Here is a 23,125-nt window from a genome sequence, read left to right on the forward strand (position 1 = left end):
AGGGTAGTGCTAAAGCAGTGGTTCCCAAAGTGTGCGCCGCGGCGCCCTGGTGCGCCGTGATGAGAAGCCAGGGGCGCCGCGGCGCCGTGCAGGATGTGGGTCGTGGAAATTGCAGCCGCAAATCCTCCCCCTCCTTTGTGCTGCCAGGTCACGCGATCCTCGCACTCTGCATCTCAATGGCTCTGCGCTCATCAGCCCCAGCACCATTACTCTGTAATTACTGCTAATGGGCCCAGATGAGTGGTCACTCCTAAGGCTTAGGGGTCCCTTAGCCTTCCTTACAGGAGGTGATTCTGAACGGAGTAAAGGGAAAGAGCTGGGTGGACTCCCTGCCTGCGAGCGAGCGCCTTCCTCCTCCTCGGCTCACAACGAGGAGCATATTGGTGCCCCCACCTGCTGTAATTTTTTGACCCTGCTGTTCTAAGCACCCAGCCTCCTCCGCCATTGTCCGCTTCAGGAATTTCTATGAGAGTTGGTGTCTCACCACATGCCGGGAGGGGGGGACTACTCAAGCCGTCTTCGCTAGAAGCGCCCTGTCCTTCCATCTACAGATGGGGGTGAGGGGAGAAATTTGCCGCGCTCATATTTACCTGGTGCTTGTCATGGGCCCGAAATCTCTCTATGACAGAAGTGAGCATAGAAAACTATACTTCGGTCGTGGGCATGGATCAAAGATTTGCATGTTCCCAACCCCGATATACGTGACTTGCGGCTTGCACATTTTAACCTTTCACGCAACGTGCATAGTACGGAAAAGCAATAGATGTAGCCTTAGAAGAGCTGCCATCTACATCTTGCTGTTGTAAACAAAACAACAATAAACCATCCGTCTTTCCTATCCTTGCTCCTTCAGCCATGCCACCCAACTAACAAGCAGACACGACCACTACTTACAAAACAACTCACTACTTCTCCTTTTCAAACCCACTCCTGTCATTCTATCTATACCACTACTAACTCCACTAAACAGTAAACAAACAAGCAACCAAGAGCACAATCCTAACACAACTAATGCACAAGAAAAACAATCGTACTCATTTACTAATCTTACGTTTCGGAGTTGCATGCTACTCGCTGCAAAAAAAAGTGCTCAGATGTCTTTTCAGAGGTGTTTATGTGCTATAAAATACATTTACAATTATTGCAAATTGCACCTAAAGCAATGCGTTTTCTTAAAGCGTGTTCACTATGATAGTTCTTGGCACTGTATAATCGAATATTGTTCCATAAAAAAACAGTACACTTTTTAAACACTAATACTAATAGCACGATTCACTTATCTGAACACGTGCAAGAACATTATGCAGATGGGCATTATTTGAGCATAAGTAAGTACAGGTTATTTGAGACATTCAGGGCACAATCCTCGAAGAGGGTTAAAAATGATCAAGATGTGACTGGATGTGCAAGCAACGTGCTCGGTACAGCGGAGAGCAAGCTTCTAATCTAAGGTACTGCTCAAAGGCAAAGACGCTCATCTGGCCCCAGCTTTCACATTCTGCACTAGCCACAGTTTCTACACCAATTTTAATGGGGTCTTCTATCCCGGGTTTTCTAAAGTAGAAGCCTGAACCAACAGTTCTCAATTGGGACAAGACTGTGTGCAACGTATGCATTCTACTGAAGGTAGTGCTAACCCCACTTCACCACAGTGATAATATTCATTGCTTTCAATGGAAACAAACAAGTGCAAGAACTCAGCCAATGGGCTATGGCAGTGGTTCCCAAAGTGTGCACCGCGGCACCCCAGTGCTCGGGTAAAAAAAATGGTGGGGAGCCACGGCCAACTGCCAATTAGGTCAAGGGAGCCACGGGTCAAAAAAGTTTGGGAACCACTGTGCTAAAGGATAGTAAGGTTGGTTTTAGGGTTCTGGGAAGGGTAGCATTATGGGTAATCTGAAATGTTTGTGGTTCAGCAATGGGTATCACAAAAGGGTGGTAAGGGGATCTTTAGAGTTCAGGGCAAGGTACCATAAAATGGTGGTATGGGGTTTTAGGGTTCAGAGAATTGTAGAGTTTAGTTGTAATACATAGTTTTAGAGTTCATTGACGTTTTGCTGTAAGGAGTATATAGGTTCTGGGAAGGACAATATTAAGAGATAGTGGCTTTAGGTTTCATGAAGGTGCCATTAAGAGGTAGTGGGGGTTTAAGAGTTCCAAGAGGTGCAGCAATAACATATATTGCAGGGCTATTGGGGTACAGTTGAAAACAATTAAGGAATGCATTTAATAAAAACATTTAAAATTCTAAATATCATAGGAAATAGCGAAGAACACAACACTATTACCTCAACACTTTCAACTCGATTTCAAAAGCGAATTTTATTAAATACTCCCTTAAAAAACAAAGACAGTAGTAGAGCCAAGAAAGAAAAAAGAAACAGGAAGGAGCAAGAGAGAAGAGTAAGAAACCGGAAAGAAAAAATAGAAGAATTAATGTGCAAAAAAAAGCACACTGTTTATACCCACCATCCCTGATATAATGGTGGTCCTGAACTAATAGAGGCATTCTAGGCATCGCTTCAGCATCCTTTACTTTATCTAGCCATGCTATGCAAAATGAACGCCATCTTCGGTACATCAGGTCGTCCATGGCTTCTGATATGCATCCTGGTATAAGGTATGGACATGATACATTGAGTAGCTACCATAATTATCCTGTAATATACATCCATGCATTGTGTAAGTGTACAAGGGCATGTAAGGCAGATTCGGTTCATTTGTAGCGCATATGACAATTTCAATGCCAAGTTGATATTTAGGTGATAGCAATTTCTTTAAAATAACTTGCAAGTTTTTGACTCGGGGGAATTAGACATGTTTGCTTTAAATGAAAAGTATGTGGGAACACAATGAATGTAGTTTGATGATATACTGAAAGCTGACTTGAGTGATAATTTGTGTTCAGTTGTGGCAATTATTACTAATTCTATTGCCGTGTTACTCTAGGGCTCTTGCTGCTATTCCTATACGTCCTTTCTTTATATAAAGCCATTTCTTAGTCTGCAATGATTAAGGTTTTATTTTATGTTATCATTTCCCCACACTATCCCTTCCAAGTATGTTTCTTAGTCCTAGTGTATGACGTTAAATCTTATTGGTAGGAAAATATGGGGATTTGACAGGAAGTGGAAGGTCACATTTAAGAAATATGTTATATACACACTGAGCATGGTAAATTGCATAGTCATATTAGTTAAAGTACCTCTATATCCCGTTACTCTGTAACCAATTAACAAAATGCTCATGGGGGGATGAACCCTCAACCGCCTCAAGGGAGCAACAACTTGTCACACGCCATGAAAATAGTGAAATATTTAATGTTTTACAATTGCAGATAGACCCTATGTTTTTTAGGCAATGTATTTAAAAACTAGGCTGTAAAATTCAAAGTTATGCCCCATGTTTTTAAAAGAAAAAAATCGAGTGGGTTACGGGGCCAGTTGAACAACTCTCCTATTAAGGGTTAGCTTTGCTCGCACTCTGTGCGCAGTGGAGGATATGGTTTAAATGGGAGGCATGGCAAGATTCTTTTCCTGTGTAGTCCCTGTTTTTCAAGCTATTTCCTCACTCCTCCACTGTCACGCAGGTAAACTTGTAAGTAGCTCATGCATCTGCATGGTAGTTATAGTTGATGGACAATTGCCTATACATTTGCCCGACCCTGGTGGATTTAGAAATGAACAAAAAATCTTGAAAATCATCACTTTTGTAATAAGTGCTCTGCACTGTGCTGCAGCCAATATAGTTGTTTATTTTCTCGCCAGCCTGCTCTGTATGAAGCTAGAAAGAACCCTCCCAAGACTTCTGCAGCCAGCCCCACATGCCTACGCTTTCCATCACAGCCCAACGGGTGTTGCAGGCCTGAGACACAGTAATTATCTTTTTAAAAGAGCATCTCAGGACAGACAGAGTTTTTAAAATAAGCACTGTCAACGCCAGTAGGTCCTTTCAAAGCAATGCCAAGTCAGACCTAATAAATCCATTTAAGTTAATGACTGCCCTCCTCCCTGTTACCAGAGAAAAAGACCATACATTATCTAAAATGTATTAGCATTACAGTGTCATGTGTGTGCCCTGAACGTTCAACCTCAGGCAGCTTGATAAATAAACAAACAAAATGATCACCACAGCGTGGAAGGCAAGCATATTTGTGGAAGCACACAACTTCTGCCTAACCAAACAAGTGTTTACAATACAATAGGTCTCACAATGACATTGTTTTGAGCTATTGGCATTGAAAATGTTATTGTTTTTTTTCCCTTCGTGAAGCATTAATCAAGTGATGGCGTTGTAAATGACAATGTCTTTTACCCCCTGTTGACAATGTTCAATTGTACATCCAATCAGACTACCTACCACGGACTTCAGTCTGGAGACCACTACATTTAACTAGCTAGCAACAGCAGGGCCGGACTGGGAACAACAACCCCCTCCCCCCCCACACTCGGGGGGGAGGGAGAGGGGTTGAAGGTGCCGCCGCGCTCTTTGCCGGGGCCGGTTTTCGGCCAATTTTGGTACAGGGCCGATTTTAGCCCAGTGCCCGCTATGGCCATTCCGGCCCTGAGCAACAGCCACACAGCTCCAAACCATATGAATTAAGTTTGAGTATTCAGAGGTGCTTCTGAGATGAGAATCTTGGCAGGATGCATAGATGTTCTGTATGCTAGTTAGGGTAACTTATTTTCTCTGTAAATACTTCGATTGTACAAGCTTGACATGAGCATTACTTGAGCTTTCAATGATGCACCCAATATCTGGGCCGGCTTAGGGGTCAGACAAATGTTGTGGCAGGTCCCCAATCCATCATTGTTCCTGCTTTTTTACCCGCTTTAATTGTTTTGCACAGGATTGAGATCCTCCAACCTCCCTTTCCGTAGAATCAGAAGTGCTGCCAGCAACTTTGATTCCTGGGTCTGCCTAAAAAGCAGGCCACAATATCTTAATTGTCCTAGACTATTCAGGCTTTCTGAGCAGGAATTGGCCTGCTGGTACGTCATATGAGTCCCTTGCTTCATCAAACCTAAGCAACCTTTCGTCTTAGTACAAGTCACTCATTAGTAGGCATCTGCCTCTGATCCACTCCACTGCACATTTATATCTCCAACTTATTTTCAAGGCCATCTATGCCCTTTCTTCTCACAGAACCACACATAACAACGTAGCTTAAAAGAGGTGTGACTAAATGCAAGTTAAGGAACCACCAAAACTTGTATGATTCGCAGGGAGCCGTTGAACAAGTTTACGATAGCAAGTGAAAGACCCACCAATGAGCACTCAAGGTGGCATTCAAGGATGTATGTGCATGTGTATTCCAATGGAAGGTAAACGTGAGCCAGATGTCTATGGGCAGGAACCATAGAGGTTACACCAGCCCCACTTCTCTCCCTGATATATCAGCACACATTGCACATGTGCTCACGCTCAGTGCATCAAGAAAATACTTATTGTTAAAGTGTACAAAAATTACAATGCAAAGTTTAAAATTACTATGTAGGCTATTTTAATCCACAATTTGATGCCACTGACCCTCATGCTTAACAGAGAGGTGACATACAGAACACCTTCCAGCCCATCTCTGATCAATGTTTTTTCTGGAGTGACTCACGCTCAGAGCATAGTAGGGAGATGCAAAATTAGGTTTATGTACATTTCTGACGAAATTACAATTTTTCCACGTCTTAAGGTCACTCATTCCTAAAAGAAAGTTCCTCATACAACAAGAATTTGCAAACAGAAATAATTCTGCAACTGTGGGGCAATCACTGAAATGTATCAGTCTACACTCCTACTGATGGCACAGAGTGGTAGGGACTCCAACAACAGCTCTTCACTTGAAGGTACAAGGGATCACCCAAGCATAGCATCTCCCTATATGTGCTTCTTGAATGCACCGTCGTAAATGCAAACTCCACAAATGACAAATTCATCACCCAAGCTTTGCAAAATCGCACTTCCAAAAATGTATTTGGATCGCCTCCATTTTAATCCGTTTTGGGTACGGTTAAGCAGTCAATGTGCTTGTTGGAAAATCACTGCACGCATATGCTACACACCGTGTGATACTGCCTCCTCCCCTCTGTGTGTCCCAACAGAGTACAAGTTGCCCCAACACAGCACTGCCTCCTACCTTTAGTGTGTCCAAAACACAGTATATTCCGCTCCCGTCAGCCCCTGCCACAGCACAGCAGTCCAGAACATCTGCAGCCATGAATAAATACCTGCATAATGAAGCGGTGCTAGTTCAAGCATGTCCTCAACAGTAAGAAACATTCTCACACAATCATAATTTAAAACAGGGGAGGATTTAATCTAAATTTCAAAGGTAATATCACAAAATGAATTGCTTTGAGTGATGTTAGTATTTTAATATTGAAGTATACCCGGTGATAGCCCTTTTTTATGATTAGTTTTATGAAAATTTCTTTTTTTTATTGCCCATGACTTTTTATTCTTTGCATCTTGTAATAGGGGAGTATAGTAATTCTGTCACTGGTGTGTTATAGTTTTTATTGCGATAAAATGCCTTTTAACCCCGTATTATTGTGCCTCCCAGCGTAAAACGTTTTTATGCAGGATCACAGCACAGCGCGAGAAAGCACGATGTGCTACGAACACCCCTCACTCACAAGTAACGGTGGGATGACCCCAGACAGGGCAGCCCAAGGAGTGCGTTTGGAATCCACTGTTTGTTGAACTCCTTCACAGTACATCCCAGGGTAATATGGAACGAGGGAGAATCAGCGAAAAAATGTGGCTGGGGCGTCCCAGGATATAACTACAGACGTGCAATGAATTCTAGCGCCCAGCCTCCACATTGCGCTTAGAAACTAAGTGGGCCAAAGATCTAGCCTCCTATTTATAGAGTTATGTCGCTCTCCACAACTACCTAAGCTGGCACGGGGGCTAAGGGCACAAAGCCGGATGGCCAAGACTTCCTACGATAATCACAGCCCACTCCTCCCTCCCAAATAACGTTCACCATCTTCATCACACTTGAGAATTAACAACAAAATAAATATGAACCTTTTTGCTGCCACACTCGGTGCCTGGAGGTTATTGGTGGTCACCTAAGGTATGCCAGGACCCACTCTGATTTCTAAGCCAGACAGGACCAGCAGGGCCCGGCTACAGACACATCAAGTCCGGTGGAGGGGTCATCGTGCGCGGGAACATTGTCTTTAAAACAACTTCTGAGGCCCACGAATGTCACTTATCGGTAACAGCACAGCATCTCTAAAGCGCTTAGAAACGACTAAAGTGCGGTAAAAGGCACTTTGAGTAAAGGTAAAGCGTGGAACACTGGACAAAGCGGCCCTGTAGGTTTCAAAAGGGCTCCTTCTTTTGAACCATTCCGTCTTCAAGTCTTTTCCTGAATATATTTAATCCTGCCCGAGGCTTCGGGCAGTGCGCAGGGACAGCCTGAGGCCCTGGCCTGCCCCGTATGTGCGGAAGATGGTGATTGGCACTTTAAAGTGTGTGCGTGTCTAGGGAGCACGCATGTATCAGTATTAAAAACGCACCCAGTGGTAGATGAGATGCATCATTGCAGCCTGACCAGCCCAGAAACGCCTGCCCCATACGTGTCACTGACTTGTACCCGGCCCACCTAACGACCGTAATCCCATTACACAAACCTGCCACCAGGAGGGCCGGTGCCATCAGGGCCTCGGCTGGGCAGCGCCGTAGCGAGGCAGTAGGTTTGCGGGAAATAGAGGCGTCTTTTGGCAGAATCGTCAGCGCATGAAGGGCGGCCGGAGGGTAGGTGGGGCCGCGGCTCTTGGAAGGCGGCGTGGAGTCTAAAGTGCTTGAATCTGACGCAATACGTGCGAAAGAAAATGCAAAACAAGTCAAGCTGCACGACAAAAGCGGATGGGAATTTTAAGTAGCAGGAAAGAATAGGGCTGCTGCGCTGCAGCGCGTCTCCGGGCTCAATAATTGGACCAGGAGGTCAGGGGGAAGCTCTTTCAAGGCACTTGTAAGAGCTCACACCCAGCCCAAGCCCCAATGGCGTCACCTGACCGCGTGAGCACCGAGGAAGCCTTTCTCAGGACAAGCTATCGGAAACATGATTCGGCAGTACACGCCTCCTGAAGTTGATAAAGTGCTTCACGACAGCCGAAAGGCAGACGATCCTGTCCAGATCGGCCAGACGAAAAGGGCGGCAACACAAAAAACTCATTTCGAGTGGCAAGCCACCTTTTAGCATAAACGGTGATGCCAGCCAATGAAAATGAAGGGCGGGGCTTCAAGTCCCCTTCTAAAAAATCCTCATCTACAATATATCTCGCCAGAGAGTGCGGCGCATGCGCGCTGCAACGCTAGGTAAGACCTAAAAATGTACTCTTGCCTCCTCCAACGTGTGGGTGGATTTCAAGTCCCTCTCCTGATGGCTCTCACAGAACTGTCTGGCGACAGCTGCGATCTTAAGCCAGACTATGAGCAGACTAAAGAGGGCAGCCCGTGTGCACAGAGTGTTTTTTTAAGATTCAGAAGGGTGTCCCCTGCTAATACCCAGAGAAGAACATCCGTGCCTCTGTGTGTACTGAGCTGCATCCTGCTTTGTTAGTTCCATTAATAATTTCTGCTACTGCCTTTGCCCAGCCCATTGCGAAGTCCAGTGTTTGGCTTATGTTTGCACCAAGCACCTGGTACGAATAACGTGTTGTTTACTGACCGCTAGAAGGATACAAGCAGTGCAATGTTTAAAGTGTATTCCATACTGCAAGTGGCGCGTTTTGAATATTGCAGTGCTCGACCTGTTCTATCACCACTATGCACTTAAAATACAGTGCCAAATGTTTTGCACAATACTGTTCATGCCACTTCAGATCACTGAATGGTGAGGCAGATGGGTGCTCAGAAAGCAGGTACTGTTGTCACACTGAACTTTCATGATCCATCATGGCGAGCAGGCCCAAGACTAATGGGAAGAGGTGGGCTTGTATCCCCTAACCCGTAAAAAACTGAAGTCAGGGCTGTGGCCATGTTACACCTGGTGGATGGTGTGTGTCTGAATTGTGTTGTTTCCTGTACTGTGTGCAAAGATCTGGCTTTCAGAAATGCAGATCTTCCTTCCACCCCTTGTATTTAGATGGGTGTGCTCTGTACATTTCTGGGGAGAGAGCTGGACTGAAAGTCGCAGGGTGTGATTTGAGTGCAAGGAGAGGTGGCATGGGCACACACATTATCAATGTCTTTCTGTGAAGTTGGAGGTCTGAGATGAACTACTAGTTCACTATGTTCACTCAGTCTGCCATCAGATTTGTTGGTAAAATGAATAATGATTGCATACTTGGTTTACAGTACTCTGGCACAGAGGGGAATTGTTGCTGTTCGCGACCATGGCTGGCCAAGACCAAAAATACCAGGTTTTGAATCTTTGACCCTCAATACGAGTTTGTTGCATTATGGTAGAGTATTTACCACACTTACCCCAGGGTGAGGCATTTACCACATGTGGTAAATTCCTTCTATTTCAAGTTTTTAAAAGGAAAAGGCGGCGTAACATACAGATCCTGTTTTTCTGAACACCAAATTCACGTTCTGCCGTTTTCCGCACCTTTCCCCCAGATATAATTCTGCAGGTTTGTTATGCTGGAATGTGTCCGGGAACAATTGTGAGAGTGTGTTAACTATCGCACAACTTGTAATTCTGATCCCTGTACAAATACATGATTTCACCGGGATCAGAATGTAGCCTTTTACTCGTAATCGATTTTCATGACAATAAAATGGTAAACCAGGGGAAAGTCCTAAACAATACCTCAGATTTACTCACAGCATCCAATTGGATATGTCAGAAGCAACAAGCATTTCGCAAACCCAATTGGTCTCTGCGCATGTGCACTCCTAGAGAATGACATGGGCTCATAGTTTATTTACCTTTCCAAAATGGCAGACTCCATTTATACTGGTTAGTAAAATAGATTTAATGAAGTGAAAGCACCTTTTGTACTGCAGAGTAGCCTGTCACCAAATGCCTACTAGGCCTTCCCAAAAATAATAAAAAATCAAAGGCATTAACACAAAAAATGGCAGAACGCAAGGGTTATAGGAGCAGCAGAGAAACAATAGGGCCTAGGCAGTGGGCAAGGGTTCAATGTAAGCGCTTGAGGCTCACACAGAAAAAGCCACAGAAAATATTAATAAATCCAGGGAGGTGTGGGGAAAGCAGTGACTGAACTTGGGTAGGATTCAGGAGCACCCAGAGCATGTGGTTGTTGGGGTAAAGGAAGCAGCACACAAGAGGTACAGGTATAAAACAGAGCACTCTCATGGAGTGCTAAAAGAAACAAGCTATGGTAAAGCCAACAGGTCTCGCCTTTGGGTCCTATTAGCTGTGCTAATGGCTTTTGGTGATGTTGTATAGTATCGATAATAAGCAAAATGCCTACAGACAACTAAAGTTAGGTAGGCGAGTCCTACAAATGACAAGAGGTTACAGGCATTTGGGAACTGTGTATTCACATTCATGTTTTATTTTTTTTTAAAGTATATCATTAAAATGTTTACGCCACAAGTACACAGTTTGTTTACTGTTCAGTGATAGTAATAATTATGTACAATATCAATTGTCATGCTTGTCAGAGCTGGAGTACTTCATCCAGTATTGGTGCATGAGCATCTGGTTGAATGTTTAAATACCCACATCTTAGTAAATGTGTAATCCAAAGAATGTCCTGCTACTTCAGGTTAGAAATACACTCAACGAGCGTACTCTTTTCTCAAGTGTCCTGTATACCCTGGCGGGACCTATTGGGGAATCACATTGTAGGTGATCTTAACTGGAAGTAAGATTTCTTGGCTCCAACATGACCTACATGTAGCCCTGGCAGTGTGCCCAGCAGGCTGATCATTCATTGGGTGACTGATTTCCTCCACCTTTCAAATATTGTGCTGTATCAAACTTTCACTCACATACAAAAGTTTGCAGGTCGGTGAAGAGCTTTGCTTTGGTCGCCACAATGCCAATAGTGAGTTTACCTGTTGAGATCTCCCAGACTCATTATTCTTGCGCCGGTTTTCAAACAAAAAGGTACGTTTTCTACTTCTCCCTCCTTTCTCCGCAGTTATGATGAAATGTCTAGGAATGAGTGAGACCGAAACAATGCCTGTAAGTCCCAGTGAGCAAAGCTATGGGTTGTGTATCGATCTGAAACCTCATGTACATTTCTTCCAATGTTTTCCTAGTCTTGTTCCTTTGATGGAAGTGTTCTTGCACCATCGGTCGGCTGCTGGTTTGACCAATGGATGCATTTTTTTTGTCTTGGGTGGCTTCAGTGACCGCACACTCCTCATGACTCTTGTGTGTTGGCGTTGGTGTTGTGATAGAAACGTTTTTAGCAAGCAAGGGGAGTTTTGTTGCTGCGGATGAGGGAGACATTGTGCTGAATTGATTGTGGTTATAGAACATGAGGTTATGAACTGACTGATAAGGAAGTTTTGATATTACCGACAACATTTAATTTACTGTATGTTCTTTTCATAGTGAGTTGGGCGTTTGACAAGGTGAGATTATCCATGGCGTCTAATATGCCCTTTCCACATGATTTGGACAGTTCCTTGGTTCTGAGAAGGGGCACGCTTGCCAATAAGGTCTTAAGTGTTGTGCGAGGTCAGCAAAGCATATGGTGTATACATACTTTTGTCCAGGGCATGCCTAAAAGTGAAGATGCGAGTGCCTGGGACGATCTACGAATTTCTGGAATATTCTGAAGAGGTAGAACGATGTGTTTTTTTAATACGCCTAAAAGTATCAAATTTAGCATGAAGTAGGTTTCTTTTTAACAAAAAAGGTATATGCATATGACTTGCCCCAGAACATCAAACATCAGAAAACCCTCGTCTAACATGGATACTTTACATTTATTTAATTGTTCCATGCAGAGCACTTTCAGCATGTCATTATTCGTTGCATAATACATTTTTCTGTTAATCTCTTCATATATATAAGCCAGTAAAATGTAAATGAAAAAGAAGGAAAGCAAAACAATGATAAATAATTATACATATAAAACATACAGAAATGTACTGTCGATATTGCAAAAGATTCCTCCTGTTCGCTTTTTTACGTCGAGCTGGCGTTGGAGCGCGAAGCGCTCCCGCCAGCGAGACTATAGTCACCTTCCTCCCTGTCAAGGGAGTAACAGCTGTGAACGAGCCCGATACAGACCTGGGCACGAGCCGACCCAGGTCGGTGAACGTGCTTCAAGGTTGAGCAGCTTGTGCACGTTTGTTGGACGTCAGGCGCTGCAAGCCCGCCAGACCAATTATCCCAGCATGAAACTCTACTTCCTGAGGCGCCACAAGACCAATTATCCCAGCAGGAGTCTCCACTTCCTCAACAATTATCACAGCATGAGACCCACTTATCACAGCATGTCAACTGGCGCCCCAGGCTGCTGGAGCACTCAACTATAATTAATGTGCAGTTGAGTGCTCCAGCAGTGTGGGGCGGCTCTCTGCATGCTGTGATAATTATCACTTTGGGGCCTCATGCTGTGATAATTAGGGCGGCATGCTCTATTTGCAGCACTGAACATTTTCAAAGAAGGCCAAGCAGTGACATTCATTGGAGACACTCACCCTCACGCCCTCACCCCCTCACCCCTCACACACCTCCTCACCCTCACACACCTCCTCACCCTCACACCCTCACCGTCACACACCCTCACATACCCTTACCAGCACAGCAAAACACAACACAGCACAGCAAAACACAACACAGCACAGCACAGCAAAACACAACACAGCACAGCACATCAAAAGACAACACAGCACAGCACAGCAAAACACAACACAGCAAAACACAACACAGCACAGCAAAACACAGCACAGCACAGCAAAACACAACACAGCACAACACAGCACAGCAAAACACAGCACAGCAAAACACAGCACACCACAACACAACACAACACAGCACAGCAAAACACAGCACAGCAAAACACAGCACAGCAAAACACAGCACAGCACAGCAAAACACAGCAAAGCACAGCACAGCTAAACACGGCACAGCACAGCACAGCAAAACACAGCACAGCACAGCACAGCACAGCAAAACACAGCACAGCAAAACACAGCACAACACAGCAAAACACAGCACAACACAGCAAAACACAGCACAGCAAAACACAGCACAGCAAAGCACAGCACAGCAAAACACAGCACAGCAAAACACAGCAAAACACAGCACAGCACAGCAAAACACAGCACAGCAAAACACAGCACAGCAAAGCACAGCACAGCAAAACACAGCACAGCAAAACACAGCACAGCACATCAAAACACAGCACAACAAAACAGCACAGCACAGCAAAACACAGCACAGCAAAACACAGCACAGCAAAACACAGCACAGCACAGCAAAACCCAGCACAGCACAGCAAAACACAGCACAGCAAAGTACAGCAAAGCACAGCACAGCAAAACACAGCACAGCAAAACACAGCACAGCAAAACACAGCAAAGCACAGCACAGCACAGCAAAACACAGCACAGCACAGCAAAACACAGCACAGCAAAACACAACCAAGCACAGCACAACCAAGCACAGCACAACCAAGCACAGCACAGCACAACCAAGCACAGCACAACCAAGCACAGCACAACCAAGCACAGCATAACCAAGCATAGCATAACCAAGCATAGCGTAATAAAGCACAACAAAACATAGCATAACAACAAATAGCATAACAAAAAATAGCATAACAAAACACAACAAAACATAGCATAGCATAACAAAACACAGCATAGCATAACAAAATAAAACATAGCATAGCATAACAAAACACAACGTAGCATAGCATAACAAAACACAAAATAGCATAGCATAACAAAACACAACATAGCATAGCATAACAAAACACAACATAGCATAGCATAACAAAACACAACATAGCATAGGATAGCAAAACTAAACAGAGCATAGCATAACAAAACAAAGCATAGGATAGCAAAACAAAACATAGCCTAACAAAACATAGCCTAACAAAACATAGCCTAACAAAACATAGCCTAACAAAACATGGCATAACAAAACATGGCATAACAAAACATGGCATAACAAAACATGGCATAACAAAACATGGCATAGCAAAACATATAATAGCATAGGAAAACATAGCATATCAAACACAACAAAACATAGCATAGCAAAACAAAGCATAGCATAGCAAAACATAGCATAGCACAACAAAGCATATCAAAGCATAGAATAGCATAACAAAACATAGCATAGCATAACAAAACATAGCATAACAAAACCTAGCATAGCATAGCATAGCATAACAAAACACAACATAGCATAGCATAACAAAACACAACATAGCATAACAAAACACAACATAGCATAGGATAGCAAAACTAAACCGAGCATAGCATAACAAAACAAAGCATAGGATAGCAAAACAAAGCATAGCCTAACAAAACATAGCCTAACAAAACATGGCATAACAAAACATGGCATAACAAAACATGGCATAACAAAACATGGCATAACAAAACATGGCATAACAAAACATAGCAAAACATATAATAGCATAGCAAAACATAGCATATCAAACACAACAAAACATAGCATAGCAAAACAAAGCATAGCATAGCAAAACACAACATAGCATAGGATAGCAAAACTAAACAGAGCATAGCATAACAAAACAAAGCATAGGATAGCAAAACAAAACATAGCCTAACAAAACATAGCCTAACAAAACATGGCATAACAAAACATGGCATAACAAAACATAGCATAGCAAAACATATAATAGCATAGCAAAACATAGCATATCAAACACAACAAAACATAGCATAGCAAAACAAAGCATAGCATAGCAAAACATAGCATAGCATAACAAAGCATAACAAAGCATAGAATAGCATAACAAAACATAGCATAGCATAACAAAACATAGCATAACAAAACCTAGCATAGCATAGCATAACAAAACGCAACATAGCATAGCATAACAAAACACAACATAGCATAACAAAACACAACATAGCATAGGATAGCAAAACTAAACAGAGCATAGCATAACAAAACAAAGCATAGGATAGTAAAACAAAACATAGCCTAACAAAACATGGCATAACAAAACATGGCATAACAAAACATAGCATAGCAAAACATATAATAGCATAGCAAAACATAGCATATCAAACACAACAAAACATAGCATAGCAAAACAAAGCATAGCATAGCAAAACATAGCATAGCATAACAAAGCATAACAAAGCATAGCATAGCATAACAAAACATAGCATAGCATAACAAAACATAGCATAACAAAACCTAGCATAGCATAACAAAACACAACATAGCATAGCATAACAAAACACAACATAGCATAGGATAGCAAAACTAAACGGAGCATAGCATAACAAAACAAAGCATAGGATAGCAAAACAAAACATAGCCTAACAAAACATGGCATAACAAAACATGGCATAACAAAACATGGCATAACAAAACATGGCATAACAAAACATAGCATAGCAAAACATATAATAGCATAGCAAAACATAGCATAGCATAACAAAGCATAACAAAGCATAGCATAACAAAACATAGCATAGCATAACAAAACATAGCAAAACAAAACATAGCATAACAAAACATAGCATAGCAAAACAAAGCATAGCAAAACACAACACAGCATAGCATAACAAAGCATAGCATAACAAACACAACAAAGCATTGCATAGCATAACAAAACAAAGCATAGGATAGCAAAAAAACATAGCATAGCATAACAAAGCACAGAATAGCAAAACAAAACATTGCATAGCATAACAAAACATAGCATAACATAACAAAACATATCATAGCCTAGCAAAACATAGCATACCAAACACAACAAAACATAGCATAACAAAACATAGAAAAACAAAGCATAACACACAACCACACACACACAACCACGCACACATAACCACAACCACACACACAACCACACACAACCACACACACAACTATCTATCTATCTATCGCCCTCACTCTATCTGTCTATCGATCTATCGCCCTCACTCTATCTGTCTATCGATCTATCGCCCTCACTCTATCTGTCTATCGATCTATCGCCCTCACTCTGTTTATCTATCGCCCTCACTCTGTCTATCTATCGCCCTCACTCTATCTATCGGCCTCAGTCTATCTATCTAATCGCCCTTACTCTATCTGTCTATCTATCGCCCTCACTCTATCTATCTATCGGCCTCACTCTATCTAATCGCCCTCACTCTATCTATCTATCGCCCTCACTCTATCTATCTATCGCCTTCACTCTATCTTATCGCCCTCACTCTATCTATCGCCCTCACTCTATCTATCGCCCTCACTCTATCTATCGCCCTCACTCTATCTATCGCCCTCACTCTATCTATCGCCCTCACTCTATCTATCGCCCTCACTCTATCTATCGCCCTCACTCTATCTATCGCCCTCACTCTATCTATCTATCTATCGCCCTCACGCTATCTATCTATCGCCCTCACTCTATCTATCGCCCTCACTCTATCTATCTTTCTATCGATCTATCGCCCTAATTCTATCTATGTCTAGCTATCTATCGCCCTCACTCCTATCTATCTATCTATCTATCTATCTATCTCGCTCACTCACTCTCTCTATCGCCCTCTATCTATCGCCCTCCCTCTATCTATCTATCGCCCTCCCTCTATCTATCTATCCCACTCACTCTATCTATCGCATCACCACAGCATCACTCAGCACCACCACAGCATCACTCAGCACCACCACAGCATCACTAAGGGGCACAACAACATCACTATGCGCTACCACAGGATCATTGAATGCCACAGCATCACTAGTCGCCACCACAACATCTCTCAGCCCCACCACAGCATCAATCTGTGCAACCATTTACCAACAACTGGGTCAAATATGATCTCTCAATGTTTCAAGCTTTATTACAAATGTCACAAAAAGAGGTTAGTATTTCACTTCTGTTCTTGGATTTTCGTCACAATAAAATACACTGAACATATTCTTCACAAAAGTTATTTACAAAAGTTTAAGCTATTGCCATTATAAATTACAATAACTTTTATTTAAGTATTAATTATTAAAAAAATTCAAAGCCATTGTTATTTGTAATATCAATACATCTAAGTCACGTGAATACAACACATATTGCATTACAAATGCTATAGGTGTCACAAGTTATAACTATTGGCATTGTAAATGACAAAGCTATTATTTTTGCTATTTTCAAAACCAACACATATATAAATAATGTGTCATTTACAATACCAATAGCCCAAACTTTCCTAATGCGAGACCTTATGCATTGCAAATGCTTGTTTTAATGAAAATAGAACACACGTCTTCAGGTGTCCTTAGAATGTCCTCAGAATTTCTATCTTTTATGTCGCAGCGAGGTTCTCATATGTAAAGCCGACACATTTCAATCCCTGTGTGGAACATTGTTTCATGAGCTCTTCATTGAGTCTGTAATTCGCGGTTCGGTGTGCCTCAGAAGGAACCAAGTGAGGGTCATTTAAAAGATATAGTGACCGTGTCTATTTAAATAAGATTTGTGCACTTACCAGTCATTTCCTCAATATTCTGATTGCTCTGTATGGAGAAAAGATAATAGATTAAAATTAAACAAGGGTACAAGATTTGATGCTGGCCCTAGCCCGCCACCTAACACCCTTTTGACGTGTAGCTGCTTGTGCCTCTCCTTCCTTATTGGGTGTAGGCTGAGGAACATCGATCACTAGAGTAGCTAAACAAGCTAGGAAACTCACATAAACAGGAATGAGTATAGTTAGCCCTTACAGTTTAGTACAGATACTTTATTCTGTACTATCAGCATGGTTTGAAATCCGCTATTTTGGGTTAGGACGTAATTCCATGGCTCACTGGAATTTGCTTTAGGAGTTGTTGTGAAAACTGAGAGTGTTGGAAGTGGTGCTCTAAATGCTCTTCAGAAGGATTTAAAGGAACGGACCTGATGTCCGCGATCATTGGTGGCACATAGGTGTCAAGGTTTCATATTGGCTATATGTGAAGTTTTCGTAATTTCAGTGTAATTATGAGTGACATTCAACGACTATGAGTGACACTTTCTCATAAGCAAATCAAGCAAGGAAGACAATGGAACCATAAATATCAGAAATGACACCTAATTAAGAAACTTTAAGAAGATCTTAAAACTGCTGCAAAGCACCAGAAATGGAAGGGCACCGTGGGAGCCGACTGTACCAAACAGGATGTGAGAGTCTCCAGTGTGGATGATCTCACCTGCCTGCTAATAAATCATCATAATTACTCCGATTCACTGCAGTCAGCTGACTCGCCGACTTGGAGCTCTGCCCAGCCCGCCGCAGCACCGGGCAAGCCTCACTCAGGAGAGTGACATAGCTGCCAAGTTTTGGGATTCCTTATGTGTGACATTTCCATGGTTTTAGTGTGCGAATGAGGGACATTCTACTGCTGAACGAGTTACAGTTCCTCGTGCGTTAATCAGAGCAAAGTCTAGTATATGCATGCCTGTGAGTGTTCTATAATTGTATCCAGACATATCACACATTAAACGATATACGTCTAAAACAAGCCACACCTGTGATTTAAACATGACTAATGTCAGTCGAAGGGAAGCGGCGTCAGAGTGCTTCAATCTGTCATGTTCAATTATTCAGACTTTCCTCTACAGTTTTCACTCTTTCAGCCAATTACATTCTTTCTCTCTCTCTCTCCACATCTTTGTGAAAGTGTCCATCTGCACAGGTTGCATGTCTTATCACTGACTTTCTGCAAGTATCTCCCCGTGTCGCCCCCTTCACCATGCTCTAGCTAACACACACGATCTACCCTTTCGTAACTGGTAAGTTAATTTCCTTTGGAGCTCTCAATATTTCACCAGCTGTGTACTGCCTTCCCACACTTCCATATAAAATCGTAGTTACTGTTACCACACAGGTGATAATATTTAATCGCTTTGTGCGCTCTTCAGAGAGACAAACGATTATTCAAGCAGGTAGTCTGAATAGCATTATGACTGGACGGCAAGTTGAAACACTTGTAATGCCTGGAGGGCACACTCATGCCCTATCATGATTAACACCATCCGCCAACCCAATCTCAGTAAAACATGAAGGAACAACAAGGTTTACAGAACACACTGTATGCTGCTTCTAAAAAAGTACAGAAACACAACATTTGGCAAAAAGAAATAGTCTTCGGGATTGGAAAATTATGTTAATAAGACAGGTGAATTGTAAACATGGGCTGCACCGCTGACGTGCAGTGATTCTTTATAAATTGTACAGCACTTCTTGGGAACTTTAACTTCTTTACTAGTCACTGTGTCGGGCAGGCTGGGTTTACTGGGGAGTGGACTGTCCTCTGTGCACAACTTTCTGCGCTCTAAATCCTACTTCGCTACTCCGATTCTGTTGATTGTAAGTCTGTGGCAGGCTCAGCCGCCTGGGATCTAAATTATGCCTGTCGGACTCCATCGGACACCAAGGTGGACAGGCTCTTCACGGCTTCATGATGCAGGGGGAACAACACCCTTCCAGCACCACTTAAATTGTCTGTTTCTTTGTAAGAAGAAAAATAAAAGCTGCTGCCACCTGGAATCATCTATGGCTCTGCATGTTAATAGTCTGGGGTGCCCTGCATTAATCTAAAACTACAGAAGGCAAAGCTCCACCAGGTCCAAGTGCTTGCTGCAGACTGCCCTATTGGATAATGATCTGGATATTTTTCTTGTTCACCTGAACACAAGTAGCTCAGCATGTGGTCAGCCCAGAAAGCCTGTGAGATGTCAAGGCCGGGCAGTGAGCTTGATTGACCACAAGTCCTGCACTGGCCTCACTGTAAGACAAACCTGAACAGCGATCACCCCTCCCAGCGGGCTCAAATCTGTGTTTCAGACCCTGCAGCAGCACCCTGCAGTGCATTAAGCTCTAGAGCAAGCCAAAAGTATACTGCCTGCTTTGCAAAATGCAGCCAACCATGTTCACCGTAAAGTACGCTAATTCCCTGGGGTGCTACTACGCATGACTAAAGCACTTACTGCAGTGATGCGGACACCAGCACTAAACTGAGTTAGTCTCACCCCTGATACATGGTACTTGGCAGGGCTGCACTCCTATGTGGCACTGGTTCATCCCTTCATGGCGGTGGCACTGTGCAGTCTGCATTGCCTCCCCATGCGGACTGCACAGTGCCTCCCGGTGGTGCATGAGAGCACGTGGAAGAAAAGTTTCCAGATCCAGTCTGGCGCCTTGGGAGTATTCTAAGGTGAAGATTCTGCAGTTAGAAGTATCCATCCGAAACAATTGCAGTAACATGTCTGCTACCTTGCAGATATCAAGTACATTTTCTGTTTGCTGTAGAAATTCAAGACAAAAAGTATGTCCATAAAATGGGCTTACGCCCTTTGAGTATAATTGCAAATTTTTTTGTTTTAACATCAGTGGTTAATGTGTAAAATAAAATGTGCCGGGGCTCTCCTCAGGGCAGGATTGGGAATGCAAACCGGCCCTGGCAAGTAATTCTGGGTGGGGGTTGGGGCAAGGGGGATGCTTGTGGGTAACGCTGCAGCAGCTGCTTTTGGTACAGGGGGCTGATATTGCAGCACTGCTGCATACTGGCCCCTTGTACCAAAACCGGCCCCACCCTTCCCGCCTACCGGAAAACACTAGGTGCCCGCTACGGCCATTCCGGCCCTGGCTTTGGTTGGTAGGCGGCTTGCACCAGCACATTTCTCCTGTTTGCGCTACCTAAAACAGGACCAACTACTAACCATGAAAGTGTGGGGAATATGTGGTGTAAGGGCCAGAGCTGCCGACTTTAGAGTTTAGGAACCGTTCAAGTCTCGGCATTGGCTCAACATCCTGTGATTCTAGTCAAATCCCTTAATCTCCATGTGCCTACCATAAATTAATGTTTCCATAACTGGTTCTCATGAAAGGCGTTGGTGTTGATGATTAAGTGCCGGTGCTGAACATCGGAAACCACCGGCTCAAATTAAGCACTGCCTAACATCCAAAATCACAACGGAGATGCCAGAAATGAAAGCCAGAGAAAAGGTATCCACAAATTTAAACAAAGCACATGGTAAAGGAAGCAGGCTTCATGAGTGACCGAATGGCTGTATTAATCAATCAGTTGATTTGTATACTGCAGCTAATCACCAAGAGGGTATCCAGGAACTTGGAGGGCGTGAGAGACTCCGTCAAATAGCCATGTTTTTATTGCTTTTTAGAATTCTGGTAGAGAAGGAGAGTTGCAAAGCTGCAGGGGAAGGCCGTTCCATGTCTTCGCTACGAGGAAGGAGAAGGAGCACACTTTGCCCTTTCTTTAGTTGATGCTGGGAGTGTGGGAGGCAGAGCACAGTTGTCTGGCTGGTTGATGGAAGTTCAGGCTGTGGTTGATGTAAGCCGATCCTAGGTTTTGCAGGGCCTTGTATGCATGGGTCAGCAGCTTGAACTGGCATCTCTTCTGTACAGGAAGCCAGTGGAGTTCCTTGAGGTGAGGGATGATGTGGGGGAGGTTGAGGAAGAGTCTGACTGTGGCTTTCTGAATGGTCTGTACTCTCTGGAGGAGGTATGTAGCGATCCCCAAGTAGAGAGTGTTGCCATAGTCCACTCTGCTAGTGATGAGGGCTTGTGTCACAGTGCATCTAGTGTTCAGGGGGAGAAACTTGAAAATCTTTTGTAGCATGCACAAAGTGAAGAAGCAGACAGAGGAGACTGCGTTGATCTAGGACTTCATGGTCAGCTTGCTGTGGAGGATGATGCTGAGGTTTCTGGCATGGTCCAACTGGGAGGATGCTGATCCTAGTTCAGCGGGGTAATAGGAAGCATTCCAGGGAGTGGTGTTGTTGCCGAAGATCCCTACTTCCATTTGTCAGTGTTGAGCTTCAGGCAGTTGTCTCTCATCCAGTTGGCGACACTCGACTCCTGGTGGTGGGGTCTTGGGAGAGGGAGAGGGAAAGGATGAGTTGAGTGTTATCTGCCTATGATATGATGTTGCGGTACAAAAGGGGGTGGTGATGGACGGAGCATCTGAATCAATCAAACACTCACACCCAGTCAAGAGATCTGGGTTTAATGCATCACCGTTCTTTAGCCCACTCTGCCACCCCAGTTCAGACATGGCTATATGCAAATCAGTATGACCCTGTGCCTCATGGGAACAGTCCAGCCCGAACTGCCAAGCCATGTCTTCCCTGGACCGTAAACAAGCTTCCGAGGACCGGTTTCTGGCATTCCAGCCGTCTTCAGCCCTGCTTGCTTGAATCCAGTGGCAAAGTGAGCAAGGGACTCACGTCTGAGCATACCCTGCCACACTTATGGCGGCCAAAAGCGGTACAAAAGGGGGTGGTGATGGACGGAGCATCTGAATCAATCAAACACTCACACCCAGTCAAGAGACCTGGGTTTAATCCATCACCGTTCTTTAGCCCACTCTGCCACCCCAGTTCAGACATGGCTATATGCAAATCAGTCTGACCCTGTGCCTCATGGGAACAGTCCAGCCCGAACTGCCAAGCCATGTCTTCCCTGGACCGGAAACAAGCTTCCGAGGACTGGTTTCTGGCATTCCACCCGGCTTGCTTGAATCCAGTGGCAAAGTGAGCAAGGGACTCACGTCTGAGCATACCCTGCCACACCTATGGCGGCCAAAAGCGGTACAAAAGGGGGTGGTGATGGACGGAGCATCTGAATCAATCAAACACTCACACCCAGTCAAGAGATCTGGGTTTAATCCATCACCGTTCTTTAGCCCACTCTGCCACCCCAGTTCAGACATGGCTATATGCAAATCAGTCTGACCCTGTGCCTCATGGGAACAGTCCAGCCCGAACTACCAAGCCATGTCTTCCCTGGACCGGAAATAAGCTTCCGAGGACCGGTTTCTGGCATTCCAGCCGTCTTCAGCCCGGCTTGCTTGAATCCAGTGGCAAAGTGAGCAAGGGACTCACGTCTGAGCATACCCTGCCACACTTATGGCAGCCAAAAGCGGTACAAAAGGGGGTGGTGATGGACGGAGCATCTGAATCAATCAAACACTCACACCCAGTCAAGAGATCTGGGTTTAATCCATCACCGTTCTTTAGCCCACTCTGCCACCCCAGTTCAG

At 43.9% G+C, this 23,125-nt stretch overlaps 1 protein-coding gene across 3 annotated transcripts in view; it reads left to right on the forward strand.

Annotated features, from left to right (window-relative positions):
- MTHFR (methylenetetrahydrofolate reductase) overlaps nucleotides 1-23,125 on the forward strand; it is a 79,640-nt gene that overhangs the window by 21,489 nt on the left and 35,026 nt on the right. Inside the window, exon 1 of one of the 3 annotated variants that reach the window (XM_078642209.1) lies at nucleotides 10,927-11,038. The exons of the other annotated variants lie outside the window; for them this stretch is intronic. Within the exon in view, the coding sequence (XP_078498335.1) occupies nucleotides 10,968-11,038 (71 nt within the window). The 5' untranslated portion in view covers nucleotides 10,927-10,967. Of the gene's footprint in view, nucleotides 1-10,926; nucleotides 11,039-23,125 lie in introns of those variants that run through there. 3 annotated transcript variants of the gene reach the window in all.

This window comes from Lissotriton helveticus, chromosome 5_1 (genome assembly GCF_964261635.1).
Source record: "Lissotriton helveticus chromosome 5_1, aLisHel1.1, whole genome shotgun sequence".
NCBI lineage: Eukaryota > Metazoa > Chordata > Amphibia > Caudata > Salamandridae > Lissotriton > Lissotriton helveticus.